This window comes from Myzus persicae, unplaced genomic scaffold (genome assembly GCF_001856785.1).
Source record: "Myzus persicae strain clone G006 unplaced genomic scaffold, MPER_G0061.0, whole genome shotgun sequence".
NCBI classification, from domain to species: domain Eukaryota; kingdom Metazoa; phylum Arthropoda; class Insecta; order Hemiptera; family Aphididae; genus Myzus; species Myzus persicae.
Window position 1 is genome coordinate 190348 of NW_019103864.1, and position 18654 is coordinate 209001.

At 31.7% G+C, this 18654-nt stretch overlaps 1 protein-coding gene across 2 annotated transcripts; it reads right to left on the reverse strand.

Annotated features, from left to right (window-relative positions):
* Window positions 1-11672: 11672 nt before the first annotated feature.
* LOC111035583 (pleckstrin homology domain-containing family J member 1-like) lies at window positions 11673-18390 on the reverse strand. Of its 2 annotated transcripts, XM_022317257.1 has the most exons (7): window positions 18200-18390; window positions 17980-18118; window positions 17794-17832; window positions 16340-16425; window positions 15980-16152; window positions 14023-14086; window positions 11673-12668 (listed from the first exon to the last, which is right to left on the reverse strand). In XM_022317257.1, the coding sequence occupies exons 2-7, from the start codon at window positions 18080-18082 to the stop codon at window positions 12495-12497; spliced, it is 639 nt and encodes a 212-aa protein (XP_022172949.1). In that variant the 5' UTR covers window positions 18083-18118; window positions 18200-18390; the 3' UTR covers window positions 11673-12494. The 2 variants fall into 2 exon arrangements, with proteins under 2 accessions (XP_022172949.1, XP_022172950.1); XM_022317258.1 differs by lacking the exon at window positions 17794-17832 and having other exon boundaries at window positions 12495-12668; window positions 18200-18355.
* Between the last annotated feature and the right edge of the window lie 264 nt (window positions 18391-18654).

An 18654-nucleotide genomic window follows, 5' to 3' on the forward strand; every position in this document is an offset into this window, starting at 1 on the left:
AGATACAAAATAAATCCCGAAAACCTCTAGCGGCGCAGTTTTATTTTCACAGTTTATCATTAACCGTTAATCGGTCTAGCGTGAGTGAATTTTCGTATAGGTATATCTACACAATATCTCTACTATCGCACACTGCACAGGGGTTAGATTACACCGTCAATACGCAATGTGTTAAACGTGTATGCGATATTGTATTCGACAGGGTAGTAGATTAGAAAAATGATTTTTGAGAGAAAAAAAATTCTTCAAAATATGTCACTAATTTTTATTTTTTGTTTACAAAACATTTAATAATGCATGGAGACGCCTACGACCAACGCCAGGGTCGTAACTCTAAAGTAAAACTTTAAAATTTTAATTTAACTAATCAAAAAAGTTTCATACCTACTCAAATCGACGATAATGAATTTGTTATGTGCGATGTACGTACTAATTATTAAACGACTAAGATGTAAGATCGATAAACGTTATCGGCAGTTCACTTTGTCATCAGGAAAAAAAAATAAATGAAACAATAATTACTAATTGAGAAGATAGTCTTACAAAACTTGATTAATCTAATACCAATGCGTAGGTATTAGATAGGTATAGCCCCTCTACAGACTAATCAATCGTTTTAGGCACGAAGAAAATCGAAACGCAATCGTTAAAATAAAACCACAATGCGTAAACAAATTTTAGATCGTTTTTATATTACACCGCACAATAATCTAATTATTAATCGACTTTAACGAGTATGTATATATAGCAGTTTTAACCGCACCTCTGTCCAAGTCAACTAATCCACCAGCGAGCTATCTGGGTGTGTGTGCAATGAAAAATGTAAACGACGGATTTTTATACTATACCCGACGTACAGATAATACCTGATATACCTATAGCTGATACTAGATGATGGCATAGAAGTTCAGAAATATCACGAAGTTTAACATTGGTAATTATTGTTAGTAACGAGACCCGACGATGTTAAAATTTAAAACGCTCTACTATATACTACTTCAATATACCCTCTGCGAGGGTAGTTCGTAAAATCGGACGCAGCCCTTCACCCGCGGCGTGAGTTCAATACCGTTACATTTTATACATATATATAATATATACCATATCATATACCTACTACTACTATTATAGTATATATTGATACCTATTACTAGGCCGTTAAAACCCCATAAATGTATACAGGGTGATTATTTTATTTTCGGTGAAGACCAGGCGCTGTGTACGAATTCGTTTATTATTGTTTTGCAACTTTTAAGTGTTAACGTATTTGAGTTAGGAAATAATAAACACAGAGAACACTGCTGTGGTCGTTAAAATATAAAAGTGCTAAAAACGCACCCGGACAAGGTGTGGCCCGGTTTGCGATAAAATCAATAATCACCCTGTATATATATATAAAAACCACGTGCACAGTATATATAGTTTATATTATACACTCGACGTTACACGACATATAATAATAATAGGTATAATATACGTTAAAATTTAATGAACCGAAAAAATTCGATTTACGGTCGCGACTTTATACGGCAGGTACCATTCCCCCCCCTCCTCATCCGGATATATTTAATCTGGCGTATACGTAACATCTACAGCTAAAAGTCAATTACCCGATTACCGAACGGCGGATCACGTTTTCCACTGACTTATACGCAGTAGTACAAGTACAATGATGATGATGATGATGATGATGATGATGATGATGGTAATAACAACAATATAGGCGTGTATTATCACAGTGCAGTTTGACTCACGAAAGCTTTTTTTTAGCGCCAAGATCCGAAGACGTCACTGGAAAAGTCCAAATGAATAGGTTACTATCGGTTACGCAATACATTTCCCAGTACACGTAACATAATATGCAATCCAAGTTTTATTTGAAAAACGTTTTTATTTTTTTCGACCAACAGGAAAAAACGATAACGATTAAAGCGCGCGCACAATCGATTCGTATCCATGACGTGTCGTTTTAATCGTTATTAAATTATAATGAAAAACGACGCGAAACGTTTAAAATCTGTTTTCCAATACCATACGTTATCTTAAACACATACATAGTATCGTTAGGATAATAATATATACGATCCGAACAGATGTCGCACACTTATACAACTCTATAGCAGTAGCAGCTCATGTCAGACATGCGCAAAAGTATCATCTCCAGACGGTGTCATCTCATTCAAATGAGTAAAAATTAAAATACACAACTGCAAAGAATATGAGACACTGAAATTCGTCATGGCGCTAAAACCATTATTAGTTTCACAGAAACGCAGAAATCGATTTTCCATTTCCATTTATGATTTCGGCGAACACCGTTTATAATTATTATTTGTTTCTATATTTCCATGTTGTCCAAGTGTTTTTTATTATTCTGTGTTGTTGTTGTTCTTCTTCTTCTTATATGTACGAGAAAATTATAGTAAAATAAAGTGAAGCGCAATTCTGTTGTGAATGTTAATTTCAACAACCAGATAACGATGACTGTCTCTCCATCTGCAAATTATACAGTCACTCAATAAGAACAGGAAATAATAAATAGTATATTTATTAATATATTATAGGGTGTATATGAAATATTTTATAAATTCGCTACTGAAATTAAATTTAAATATCTCATATCTTCCAGGTGCATCCTGTATGTGTACCAATAAGTATAATATACCTGTATACGAATATACTGCGACGGTTATATGAATATTATATTTTGTTTTAAACTGGCTTTCATTTTTCTCCGCTGCGAGGACTACTACTGCCGTATTAACGAAACGTACTTATTTATTGAATTCTGCGCGACAGAAAATAAGAGAGCTTCATAAAAATAATGTCACATTTTACTCACCCCCGCGCTACACATCTCTATAATAATCCTTGCCGTTCGGCGACTTTCACTCCACCCTCTGGGGACCTCGGAAACGGACGTCATTTCTTCTACCCTCGAGGCTATTAGAAAATATGGAATTCCCGCGGTCATAAATTCACATATCCTGCAAATTGAAAATACTACCGAGTCTTCGTTGTGTGTGTGTGTGTATATATAGGTAGCTACTTTATACCAACTTTATGTGTTCCACATAAGTTTGGTCGTACTCGAATTCGGCCTAAAATCGTCATACGAAAACACTGTAAACACGAGGATATAAGTGAGTCAAAGGCTTTACGAGAAAACGCCTCCGCCGCTTGTTTTATATCTGTTTTTACGCGTTTTCCGTTTATCCTGCACATAGGTACCCACGCTTCGATTACTTTGCATAGAAACCGGAAAGCCGTAGTAGTCATAAAAAAAATTCTTACCCGACTAAACACGCGGGCGAAAAACACGAGATACAAAATTCTGTTTCTCGTTTACCCGCAATATATGCTATGCATATCATCCCTGAAACCGGGTACATCTTATATTACCTACCTTTTGTATAATTTGAAACACAGACTTTGACAATCGATTTCTTTCCACGACGCTCCGTGTTCACACTATGTCATATATAATATTATATTTTGCAAACTATTAAAATAATGCTGCGCATTAATTAGAATTGTAACATAATTCTTAACGAGTAGGTTGAGACGGTTGCAGAGGAGGAGGTGCGTGAGTTAGTGGGGAAAATGACGTCTCGTTCCGGATGATGACAATACTTCAATATATTATATACCACTCGATATATTGTCCATAACGAATAATATGATGATGGGAAAAAAGTTTCCGTCGGCGCGAACAACTATTATTACGAAGCGATTACTATTTTACCGTCACGCGAGTAGGATGGCGGCGACAGTGAAATTCAATACCGTATACACACACACACATACACATAAAATATTATTATCAATAGGTGAGGTATATACCCTATACGCGGTTCTAAAGAACCTCCTTCCTATTCCTGCACCGATATTTAGCCCGGGGTCCAATATAGCGCGGTCGTTAAGAACAAACTTTAATCCAAAGAAATGAATCCATTAAAAACGCGCACTTTTCAGATATTGTCTTATTTCAACTATTTCCCATCAATTGCAGCAGCCCTCGCACTCCGTTAAACCAAAGCAGTAAGCACCCGATATCCTTTACACGAACGGGTATGTGTGTGTGTGTGTGTGTATACAAGTGTATATATATATATATATAAGTTCTCTTAAACGCGACGCCTACGATTCCGAGGTCACTCGAAATTACCACCGAAAAAAATAGGACCAAAAACTCATTCGGATCGCGTTATATTACATTCTTCGTATATACGCGTATTTATTTCAAAAAGCTAATGGGCAGGACGTATAATATTCGATCTGTATGACATCGTCAGTGAGTCTTATATTTAATAAAAATTTTCTGACGAGTATTATATGAGTAGGTAAAAGTGTACAACAGACACTGTACCCGGAACACTGGCAAGTATGACGAGTGAGCGGTATTTTGTTCGTGTGTAGGTCTATATCGTTTTTCATTAGATGATCAGTTTAAATTTAAAATTAATATTTTCGTTTACAGTTTAATATAATATATTAGTATAGTATTATAATGATAGAAAATACTTCAGTCTTGAGAGGAAAAATAATGTCATATACGTTGTGTGCGTGATTCGAAAATACCTTTCCAAATGAACCTTTTGTTGTAATCGTTAGGCGTATATTAATATGTTATATTTAATATTATCTTACAGTAGTTATTTTGCTATGCAAGAGAATAACAATAGGTTTTACATTATTTGTTGACGTGTAATGGTCGAGCTCAATAAATCGGTAGGTATATTACATAAAAATATGAACTCGAACAAACCTCAATATCAATAACATAATATTATTTAGAGGAAACGCCGGCTGAGTCATCGTCGTCTGCGATCGATCAGTTTGCACACCTGTGATGTACACAGTACCAAACAAAAATCGACAGTCCTGACGACCCGTCGCCACCGTCGTGTACCGACCAAAACATGTCACCCCTTTACCGGACTGCGTCTTCTTAACGAACGAGGGGTGCACGCGCTTAACGCGTAGAAATGCGTCTGTCGGGGAAGCCGCAGTTTCACCAACGGTAAATCCTTTAGGCTCGGCGGAAAAACCTTTCCAGCACTGTCTCGTGAGACTTTATTCTTTCCTTTTGAAATGTCCATAATGCGCGCCTAACCTACAAAACGGGGACCATTAAAACCAAGGGGACCTTATATAATGACTCTTAAGAGACGTCGCTGACAATTTGACACATCTCACAGCCACTACTGGTTGAAAATCCGATAAATTTCGCAGGGCGAATATTCGCTATACGCGGCGAATGATGACCTTGTTATTGTACGCGAGTGAAAAAGCTCACACGACTATACGATTTATTAATCAACGTTATGGACCGATGGCGACAGGATGAACAAAAAAGCAAACAATCGATTTCACGGCCGTTCCGGACGACAAAATGTATACGCGTGTGTTACTTCACCGCCGGGTTCAAAGGCCGTTCCGTGCGCTTTATGTGCGCGATTAGTCTTCGTTTTGTCTTTCGAAGTCTCGATTCACCGCCGCCTCCGCCGAGACGACGAGCAGTGTATATACTATATATATATGGCCGGGGGGCAGTATATAGATCGTGCGAACCCGACAAAAAAAAAATAAAATACAATTCCAGAGCTGTCGGACACGCGTCCGCGGAGAAAACTTTTCGTGACACGAAACGTCGATAGTTCACAAACGCGTAAAAGCGACTTTTTCATTCGCAAGATTTTTATTAATGTTTTCTTAGTGCGGTTCGATAAAATTATATACATATGTATATATATTAGACTTACTTCGTTTCTTATTTTTTTTATTATTTGTCTTTTTTCAGTATTTTTCTGTACTTCTCGACTTTTTTCTCCACTCTTCCCATCATACGTTCGTATTCATAAAAATATATTTTTATTTTCGCCGTCTCTTTGTCTCGCACAGTCGTCGTCAATGCCGCCGTCATGTGTGGTCGAAACCATAACGGTGGACTTGCTTGGCAAACGGCATCCGACGCTGCGGTTGCAGAGTAGTTTGTTGACTCTCCGATTTTTCGTTGACCAACCAATATAGTGACTTTTATAACGTCCTTTTAAAGACAGTAAACAAAAATTGATTTTTGATAAAAATGGAACCCTCGAAACTCAATATAATAAACAACCAATCGACCAATTTTTCAATCGCAGATAATGGAAAAAAAAAATATACACACCAGTACACCACACGTCTATAAGTCATCTGGGTATCCGTTGGTGATAGTGTAGTACTGAGGTCACAAGTTTCTATTTTACCTCCAAAAGTCCCCTATAGACTGTGGTTGGGAAAAGTGAAATGTGTGCTACATCAGTGCAATAATTATTATTTCTATTGACCTCAAATTCATCATTATAATATTATGTCTGTCAGTAAAACTACTATATTGACTGTTAATTTTTAATTTTATTTTTTATTACAATCAAATTACGAGTTTCATAATCGGAAGCAGAATACTCGTATACAAAATATCGAATAATGAAGGATAACATTTTTGAAATAATTAGTAGTTAGGTGATTAAAGCCTTAATAAACCGAGTAGTGCAAACTTCAAATAATTATTATAGTTTTAAATAGTTTAAAAAAAAACTACTGTAATAGTTTTTAAAATAATATTCTACTTCAGATTTTCCCAGACAAACGTGAGGATAAAAATAATAGGTGCAATGTAGTATAAGCTACGCATATTGTGTTATATATATACCAAAAATATTAATTCGAAAAAGTTGATAATTTTCAAAATAATAAGTTACTACTGTTTAAAAATATCACACTCCGTCCGTCTATGCCATTCAAAATGTTTCCCAGAATAACACCACAGTATAGTTAATCGTTTAATAGATCAAATACGTACTTACATGAGGAAATAACACTATCTGAGTTTAGATTCTTCTGCAATATACCTACCTACGATTTGTAATAGCAGAGGTCTAAAAGTAAAGTAACATAACCCATTCGTAATCAATCTTCTAAAACATATGCACTATTAATTTCGATTTTTACTTCTTTTTGCGCATATCGGTCGGAGAGACAACAAATTTCGTGATGGAGTATCGCGAGATAGATGTATAATATAAATTAAATGATATGTATGGTGCGACTTTAATAATAAGAAAACGACGTTTAAAAAATACGATTTTCACAACAAAGCAAAATGGTAACCTCAGAGTATCGAGAAGGAGGGGTGGTGAATCGACACCCTCCAGAGGGAAAACGTATTGTCACAATCGAGATTCCATATAATTTAATATGTTATTGTTGTGTATTAACATTTAACAGCCAAAAAAGCAGATAGGTTCATTAGCATAATATATTACCAATTATTATTATTGTTATTACTACGTAGTGTAATTTATGCACCTCGATCGGATTCGATTTCGGCTTTGAAAATAAGGTTCGAAATATAAGGTTTTTTTTAATTTATCAAATTCTTCGGTATCGTTTCGAGCTGGATCGTTGAGACTTTTTTCTTTTGATGCACACGAAAAAAATTGGTAAAAAAAAGTATCACATACCTTTCGACACAAAAATAATTTTTAAAAACCATTCGATAGTTTTCGATGGATTAGGTTTTCTTTGTTGGTGGTGGGGGAAGGACTGTGTAGATTCATTGTAGGCACGTACATCCCTTATTTGTATTGACGTGCGTAGCAAAGACAAAATATATAGTGAGTCCCGGAAGGGTGATGAGACCGCCAAGTGACACTCGATAATACAACCTATACTCGATAGGTAGTAGTAAATACATCGAATAATAATAATATTAATTATTGATAAAACAAGAGAGATTAAATTGTACTGTTATATTATGGTCGTCGGATTACAGAGTTAATCTATGATACCGTGAGCATAATATATTATTTTTCATATAATAAAACAAAAAACCATACGAACACCAAAAAAAAAGCAGTGACCCACCGGCCGCCGCATATTCATATTATGCGAATTCCCGTAGAGTGCGATAATACGTACATCTACAATATCGTAAAACGGTTGTATTATATACATATATATATATAATTATTATCTTACAATGTATATTACCTATATTATATGTTGTACACTTGTACATACAAAAATGTTTAATGTTTAGAATATTATTAATAACTATATACGTTGAAAAACATACTTTCTTCGTAAGAATTACCTATCATTATGTCTTACCATTAGTTTCCCGGACGATCACGGTCCTTTTTATATAACCGTAAAATGTAATACAAAATTATATATATTATCTATATCAGTGTTATATTGTTTTAACGGCGTTTATGGGAAATAATTTTTTACTCCTCCGATTCGACATTTCCCATAGTGTATTATTTATGGTACGCATTGATGCATAAGTCAAGTAAATAAATTATTATATTGCTCTTGATCTAATGACCAGCGAGATTTTAAAATAAACACACGAAAATAGCACTACGCCTCCAACCCCGGAAGGCTGCAGGATGTCGTACTGATACCTATAACAGTCTGAAAGATTTTTTAATTTCAATCAAAAATCGGGAGAAATTGCCTTTTTTAAAACGGTTTTCTTGGCGGTCAACCGAACATGGCCTGCGATAAGGACCGGGATATGATGATGACACCGCATGATTCCGCACTCGCCCCAAAACGTTTTCGCGAAGTTTCCCTCAAACGCTGCAAGTCTAGTGCCCATGACACATACGTTCCTTCAGTAATCCAACGACACGCGCGAGTATAAATATACATACGGTACCTATATACCTATCCCCATGTGGGATAATATATATATTAGCCATACTGACCGATCGACCGACCGATCACATTTAATTCTTTATCAGATTTCCGTTTGTTTGCCCCCCTTACTCGTACGACGATAAATTCGATTTCCTCGCGGCTGCCGTCGCGTTTTTCACGATACAGTTAAACGAGCGTGGTTCAACTCCCTCCCCTCTCCGCCAACCACACCACAAGCACGCGCACCGCACAGTGTTTCGCCAGCCAGACCGTTTATTTTTAGTTTTTTTTTCCTTCGTCCGTTTGCCGTCTCCGAAACGACCAGAAAAACTCGAAAAGTTTTGATCATAACTCAAAAAATAATACATTTCCCTAGGATATCATCGTGTTCCTTCGTTCTGCATTTCGAACGTTTTATTTCATTCCGTTTCGTTTATACGTAACGGCGACATATTATACGTTTAATACATGTATGTATATATATATATATATATAATTATATTCTTCGTCATTCAATGCAGGCGTTTTTATTTCTCTCACACACATATACATAATATATGTATAACTGTTATAAACGAATTGTTCGTATCGACCAGCGTATAATATGCGAGTTCTTTACCCGTCTTATTGTATAATAGAATAACGCACGTTAAAGTAAACTAATAATTCTATTTTTAATTGTTTCCATTTATGATTAAGGTATTTTTCGCCGATTTGACACGTCGTCAAACAATACTGTATACGATAATCGTTGCCGATCCGTTGTTTCTCGTGGAAACGTTCAGATTTATAACCAATATTACAATTATTATTATATTTAAAAACCCACTCATGTTATAATGTGGTTACTGGTTATACACTTTGCTGTTTGTTTTTTTTTATTTATTATTATTATCATCACCTGTTAGTGAAATACGTATAATAGGTAGGTATTGTGTTAATTTTTTTCCTGGCGTTTTATATACTATATAGTATTATTATATAAAATATAAAATTGTTATTATTGTTAATATGTACATATACATAGATTTAAAATATTAATACCATGACTTTGTTAAATAACTCTTGTTTCGGATTAGATTTTACGAACATTTCTAGTCAATTAATACCTACTTGAAAATGTGTTTTGAAAAAAAGGAATTCATTAAAAACTTTTTATATATAGGAATAAAATAAATAGTGTATGTATATTATACACACTATGAAAATTCCATATTTGTTAGTTTCATTGCAATAATTCACAGGTAAATCGGGAACTTGTGTACGAGAAAAAGTCGAAATAATATCATTCACAGAAAGCATGTAAGTATATTTTAGTATGCATATGTGTTCATGGTGTAAATAGAAGAAATTTTATTGATAAGTCATGATGTCTAGATTTAAAATAATTAAGCAGTTCATATTTTTGAGTATTTTACATATATGCATACATCTTTATACATCCGGGTTTTTATGAGCTTAGCAACCCTAAAGTGACTGGACAAATATAAAATGTATAACAATTTAAAATCTCAATCCCCATAAAGAAAATTTATAAAATATTCTCCATGTTTAAAAAAATCGACCTATTTTATCTAGCCATGCCAATCTCTCGCAGACAATAGTAAATAAACAATATATTATAATGAAATATTGAATTATGAATTATATTTATAAAAGAATACACACTCCACATCTCATTAATACATAATATATAATAAACTATAATATTAATATAACTTAGTGTGTAAACATAGCATAAAACAAAAATTATTTATGATTATAATATTAATATTTTATTTCATGACGATGAAACATGTTCAAAAATTATGATGCGCATTAATGTAGCTAAATTGCCTATACGTTGCGCCGGATAAGTCAAACAACAGAGTATTGCTGATTTTGAATGCAAAGTACGACTCAACGGTGGTGAGTATACAGACGTATAGTACAATCAGATTATATAAAAATGATATATTATACACATTCAATTGCATATAATCTGTGGTATAATTTTTCATACATTTGAAATCAACAATAAATCTTCGCATTCAATAAGGATCCTGAAGTACTTCAATGATCATACATTTTTTAAATGTCAAATTCTGTTTATTTTTAAACCAAAATATTTTTAGATTACGAGCACAGCGATTAATGTGTTACTTTTTTTCTTGGGTTATTTGTGTAGGCGATTTAAAGTAGAAAATAATATAATATAATAATAAAATAATATGCTTTGTTTTTCAACTTCGATATCTCTTCTGGTCTTTCTATTCTTTTGAAAGGTCAACAAAATTTACACTTTTTCTTGATAATTCAGAAAAAATCAAAAGAAAAAAAGGGAAAAACGAGAATTTATACACAAATTATTATTGTTATATTATTTGGTAAGAAAATCAAAAACGAATATCTACTCGAAATACACTGAATATACTATGATACTAGAAATTTTCACCAAATGATTATACTAGTATCTATTATACGTAGTATAATTTTCAAAATATTTAGACTCTCTTTGAGTTACTTATAAATAATACACATTTAAGATTATTTTAGTTTATTTTCTATAAAAGACAGACCCCACCTTTGCTCAAAATTGTTTTTCATGTACAATGAATCATCATTAAATTAAATTTTAACACAATCACACTACAATGACTTCTCAATGACGATAAACACTCGACACCAACTGTACAGCAGAGCGATTACCTAATTTCTCCCTTCTTTCTATCAATAATAATATATCATTTTGCAATCTCAAACAAGATTGTTTTAATCATTATTTAATAATACGACGAAGATATGAAAATAAATATTATTATTTTCCATCACCAAACTGGAACAGTCGAAGTTACAAAACAAGAGCGCGGATCGATTTAACTCGCATTATGCATAGATAATTATAATGTATACACACCCTACTAACTACAGCAATAAACCTTACAGATGAAGATTTGGATGTAAGTATTAAAGGTTTTCAAGGAAAAATACGATAAAAATAATCGTACAAAAATATTTATTATATTAACACAATTGCTGAGTTTTCAGTTTGTTGGTCGTATCTGATAAATAAATTGCAACGTAGCAAGTGTATACTTATATAATATATATGGGTAGGTAAGAGGCAGGTAATATACTTTTACAAAAGAAAATAATAACTTCTCCAAACTTACAAAAAATAATAATAATAATACATCGAAAAATCAATAACAATAGCAATATAATATAAGTCCAAAGAATATTATATACTCTCGTGCACACACGACATCACTACTTAATACATACAATAAACGGTGCATTAAAATATTATTTGATAATCGAGTTATTTAAACATGTATATCATGTATATTATATAATATACATTTACGATTTACGATTTATCTACCTATACAAAATGATGGAAACCATATGTTGCACGAATTTAATATAATAGCGAATTATATAGGAATTTATTCGGGACGCAGCGTATAACCGGAAAAATGTTTTCCAGAAGTGAATACGTTTCAGTTGTAAATTTCGAACCACCCCGCCGATGTGTATGATAATAAACGGTAACGGAGTCCAATAGCAGCGGTATACCGTGTACATATAGTTATAGTAATAATATTTTTACGGTAAGGCGTGTACCACTGTATAGGTAAAGTAATCGAATTTGAAAACGCGAAATCACGACTAGCTACCGGTGCGCATATTACAAAATAAATATAAGGTACATCGATGCATGCGCGTCGCCAGCTAGTATCGTTCGGCGTGATGGTGAACAACAAACAACCCCTTCTCTGCATACGCGCATAACATACCTACTTACAGACGCGGTTTATTTACAGTTCGATTAGATTCGAGACGGCCGTTTTGCTGGCGTCGTGTTTGTGCCTGGGTGGCGGGAGTGGATCCGTCGGTGGGTTGAAAAATAAATCGCTATCGTCTTCATCCGCCACCGATCTTTTCGTCCGGCCAATTTTCTTCCCTTCCTCTGGATACATCAACAGCGGATCCTGCAGCAGTGAAAAGTCATTTAGTTTTCGTCAGCCAACACGTGGATCAGCAACTTAAACGTCCACGCCCCCGGAAAATCATTCATAATAACATGATACATTTATATTTATATTTATTTTTGATAATTTAAATATTTTATATTTATTTAAGTCGTTTAACAAATACTAATAAAATTACTAAACTTTTTTATAATAAATATAAAAGAACTTTCTAACTGCTATTTTTTTATACCTTTGTTCAAAAACTTTTTATTTCATATACCTAATCGTACAAAAAACATTTAAAAACTATTATCCAATAAATATTTATTTAAAATCTATTATCTATAATATCTATCGAACAATTAATTAAAACGCTGAGATCAAGTTATTTTTTGCTTATTTTAATATTATATTATTTAAAAAAAAGGCAGTTTATTAATAAAAATTGCGCGTATATATCACGTATCGCACAAAATCTAACCTATAATAATCTGAACTTCCCAATACCTAGGAGTACTAACATGTTTGAGTTATACCTTCCCTTTCTTTGTAATATAAATACTCAGTCGTGTACTTAAGGGGGGAGGGGAGTAAAATAACTTTTTGTGTTAACGACTTTATATTATTATTAATCGATTATTAGTTAAGTATTTAATTGTTATTGTTGATATTGATTTTATATAATTAAATTATTTAAACACCCACTTGTGTCCTTCGAATATATCAATACCACGGCCTACCTCGGCACTTTAAGCTCAGCAGTTAAGCGACAAAATGAGTCCGCAGAGACGATCTATTTTATTATAAGTTATACGTATACATTACTATACGAGGTTTACAATAATATGTTATAATAGCTCGATCAACAACGAATGGATAGATAAACTTACCAACCGTCATACCGTGTATGTATAGTGTATACGGTATCCCATTAAAAGGATTTAAATTCGAGCGTAACATTTGTTGTTACGTTTTAACTAAATTTTATTTCGAGAATCGAACAAAAAAACGTGTTACATAATATACCAACTATATGACACTTGCCACTTGAATGCACCTGTTTAACGACCTTTATCTGAAAACGTATGCGGCGTGTTATACCTACTGCTGCAACGATATTTTTATAATAATGACATTTATCAGTGGCATTGATGCACATATATTGACGCATACACTCGTATTGAACTAAATATCGTGTAGCAATACATACTTTTGAGAATAATAGTTCCCCCGGGAGATAAATTTGTTTTGATTTTACTGCAGACGGCACACTTAAATGTAGTTGGTCGGGTGTTCGAGTAAAATGTTATATTTCCGCAATTACACAACTAGAAAAATTACCGACAGTAGATAGATAATAATAGGTACGTACTCTTCCAGTAAGCTCCACGATTTTTTTTTGTATCGACGTCATTCGGGTTCTCATATATTCGTACCTGAAAAATAAACACTTGTCAATCGTTGTGCCTAACTGTAAACCTATAAGTAAAAGTATACATCTTACAGACTGAAATACAAATGTAAAATGATGAATACAATAGTAATAATTTTGTAATTTTTTACATCGAATTTACAATTTCGTATTATTATCACAACATCGCCTATCAAAACTGCAGAAGATTGAATATCCACCCGAAAAGCAATGGTATACAACCCATACATTTTTTTTTTTTATTAGTTGAAATTAGATTATTATGTAAGCAGTAATAACGGCAATGTGTATACCCATAAATATTATCCGTTAACGTATAATATAGTATATACATACTATAATCGAAATATATCTCGAAAAACATATTTTAATAGTTAGATTTAAATTCAAAATAAGTTCACTCATTGGAAAATATTAAAAGTTGTTTTTCAAATTAGGTCAATATGTAGGTATATAACTATAGTTATCCTAAACTATATTAATTGGTTCTGTCAGAGTTTTGCCCCCATCTATATAGTTTTCTTCTCAATTTTTATTAGTTGAATTTAAAATCATGGTTTTGCAATTCAAAAACTAGGACACATCAGGTACCCATATTCATACAAACACAGAAGTTTAACTAGCATGCTTAATTGGTTTATATTTTTCTTACTTGGAAGAAAAGTAGTTTTCTACTAATGGCGAACGAATTTGAATAAAGTAAAATATATAAATAGGTATTGTTATATTGTTGATCATAAAAACACAGTTCTATACATAAAGTTGAAATTCACAATTCCTACCTAAAAATCAGTACAGAAATCTTCCAACAAAAAATTAAATGCTCTCTAGTAATATTTTCATTTTAATGTATTTAAAAATGGTGTTTCAAGTTGTTTTTTCATAGCTAAGCCATAAAAATAAGAATGAAATGGCATTTAACAAACTTTTCTATTTCCATAGCAATGTATTTGACCGTATAAAATATAAACTTAATTTAAAATGTGTTCTTTAAATATGTCAGTAGGGTAACTCACAGCAGTAAGCATTAGATTAGAACTTTGAAGTTTCAATGCTATTTTACTACATTGATATTATGAACGAGTGGAAAATTCTCAAAAGTTTTGGGAAAAACTGAGAGAAAAGTGAAATAATTGTATCCAAGTGCAGTTCATACAAAATGTATGTTTTTCATGTCATGATTTATTAAGAAAAAGTAATAAGTATAGTTGCATGTTTTTATGCATTAAAAATTATCAAGTTTTTTCAGTCATTTTTTTTATTAAAAATATTAAAAATTAAAACAAGATCCTCCTGAAGTGCAATTTTTACAAAAATGTTAAAATATATATATTCTGCAAATAAATTTTTATTGATATTTAAAGTTATAATTTTGATGAAATTGGATATTTAAACTAAAAATAAAGATCTTACCTCTAAGATTTTAGTTATTTTTATGTAATTCAAAAAATATCAAATTTAGGATTTGCAGCATTCTGCCATTACCGTATACTACTATTTTTTTATTTAAAATGAAATTCCCAAAATATTTTACTAATACAGTACATGTGTATCATTATACAGTACAACAGTAATGAGTTCTAACATAATTTATAAGTTGAATAAAATTAAATAGTATTTAAAAAATTAACAATTGTTTATCATGAAATATTTTTAGAAAATTATTACAATGACGAGCTACACTCAAAATCTTCTATATAACAAAGTTATTTTTATAATATTTACCTCATGAATAATAAATTCAATTTGAATTTCAACTTGGGTTTTGAGTCATTCCTAATATGTCCACTTATAATAATAAGATATTTTAGTAAACTATTACAGAATATAACTTGAAATAAAAGTACACAATCATAGCTTTACCAAATAAAACATATACATCTTATAAGACACTTACGTTGAGCTTTGAATACATTTGATCCACTGATGAACATGATCCTCAGACTGACTAGAAATAATATACTTTTTATCTGGTTCATCTTTAAACGAAAGAGAAAATGAAAATAATGTTCCTGGCATATTATTCTCAAGTCTTACAATAGAATTCTCCAAAACAAAGACACCAGCTGGCTAAGAACATATTGTACAAAAGATAATGAACACAATTAATAGAAATAAAATGTAATGACTAGAAGTAATTAATTAATTAATAATAAAAAGTAGATAAACTTAATACATTATTTAATCTATTACAGACATTAAACTATTTAAAATTATCAACAAATTAATCAAACAAAAAATGATTTATTCTATTTACTTGATGTAAATCAACTTGCCCAAATCCATTAATTTTGAAGTAAAATAATAAGTTGTACTTGAGTCGAAACCATCTTTCCTTGAAACCTAAAATTAATTATCAATTAATTTTAAGTACTTTTTTTTTTGATCTTAAGCTCGGCAACTATGGCCATTAGCTGTCTGAAGGGGGACACTTGTGATTTGAAACAAGTGTTTGTATGTGTGGCAAGGATGTGTTGCTAAAAACCCGGGGTCATCCATCCGAGTGCTAGCAACGACAGCCAGTACGTACGCTCAGAACGTTGCCGCAGATTGAACATACGACCTTGCCTCACCAAAACCACTGAAATACTTTATAGGTAGGTATAAGACATAAAAATAAATATTAAAATTATTAGATATTAATAGAGCAATTTGTATTTTTTTTTTTTATATTGGTCGAATTATATAAAATATGTAAACTATTAGTCTGCGATAATAATTAGACATTACTGATTATGTTAGTTTATCCAAAACACTAGATTATATTATAATTTTAGTTCCTTTTTCGTTAATTTGTATGACAATTTATATATTGAGAACCACTGTGCATAGTACATAAGTGCAAACATAACAAAATACATTTCCTATGTAACCCGGCCTTATTTATACATAAAAAAAAACTAATATATAAGTAAAGTAAAGTTTTATTTCATTAAATAGTATCATTTAAAACAATTTACTCTCTTCTACAGTTATAACTATTACAATTAATAATTTATATTGACCATAAAATGGTATCTAAACAAGATACTTATCTTAATTGGATATAAATTATAAATACTAGAATTTAAAAAATATATCTGTTCTTATAATTTGTATGCTTTACAGTCTACACATTGTGCATGTTGTTTTGTTTGAGCAATTTGATGATTATTATTAAATTTTTTACCATACATCGACAAATAAAATAGGTGAACAAATAATGAATACTAAAAATGACAAAAAAATATAGGTATAGGTACTATGGTAATTTTAAATTGTTACGCATAGATGATTATGTTTATATGATGACACTAAATGGGTTTAAAATTTAAACTTTAAATTCACTCATACTTATTTTCTTAATGATAATTTGAATTATATAATTTAACCTTTAGGTACTTATAAAAATGCTAATACCTATGGGTACAGCTATTGTATTGTCATCATAATAAGATACCTGATTAATGTAGTAATTTGATACGTAAAGATTTGAAATTATCAAAATAGTAATATGCAGTAATATACAATTAATGTATAAAGCTCATATTGACACCAAACGTATTTTGCACCTACTGATTGAATTCACTGAGGGTGTCTCTTGTAGGTAAAAACAATTTAATTTTAATTTAACAACTGATTTTATAAAAGCCTTTTAGGTAAATGAAGATGACAATTGTTTACATCAAAATGTAATGCATTTATTTATTTAATAAAATAATAAAAATATACCTTTGAATAATGAGACAATATCCGCTGATATAGGTAATACTAAAAATCAATGTAATTCCAGAGGTGAGTAAATATAAAAATGATACAGGCAGTTGAGTATACAAAAAATACACATAATCAGCACACTTGGCACTTAGTTACTCAGTAGGTGACTATGTGCTTTGCCAGGTTAATATTTTTACCTACCTTTTGAAGCGTATCCGTTGGACATTTTTGCATAGGACATCCGGCCTTCAAGAGCAGGATTTGAGTGACTAACGTGAATCATTTCTTTGTTGTTGAACCGCATGCTAGATCTGTCGTTTTCTTTTCAATACAACTTAATCTATCGCATTGAGATGACACAGAAGTTTATTTTTTAATTGAAATCCATTCAACACTTATGGTTTCCAATCTAAAGCATTACTTGAAACGGCTGAGTCACTGTGAACCATAATTTTTGATGACAAATTTTCGTATTCACTATTTACACAGTTGAATATTTTATTTATACAAATACACTAGTATTACATTAATTTACAGTTAACATACAGTTTAAACTTTTTTTTTTAATTATACACAATATTATTATGCTATACCTATGGTTGAAAAAACCAAAACGCAATTAATATGATAACTGATAATGATAAGAGAGATATTAATTTCACAAGTTTGTTCTTTGATATCACAGATTATAATACTATAATAGTATAATACCTCAGTCGCCCATTTTGCGTAATTGTTTGGATTCGAATATTCGATATTCCAACCCCACCAGGTGGATTAAATGGATTTATAATTAACATCATGTTCAATCCAAATGGCTTCTTCCTTATAAGGCCATAATATTATGCGCACGATGAGAGAGTGAAGGTGACTTTG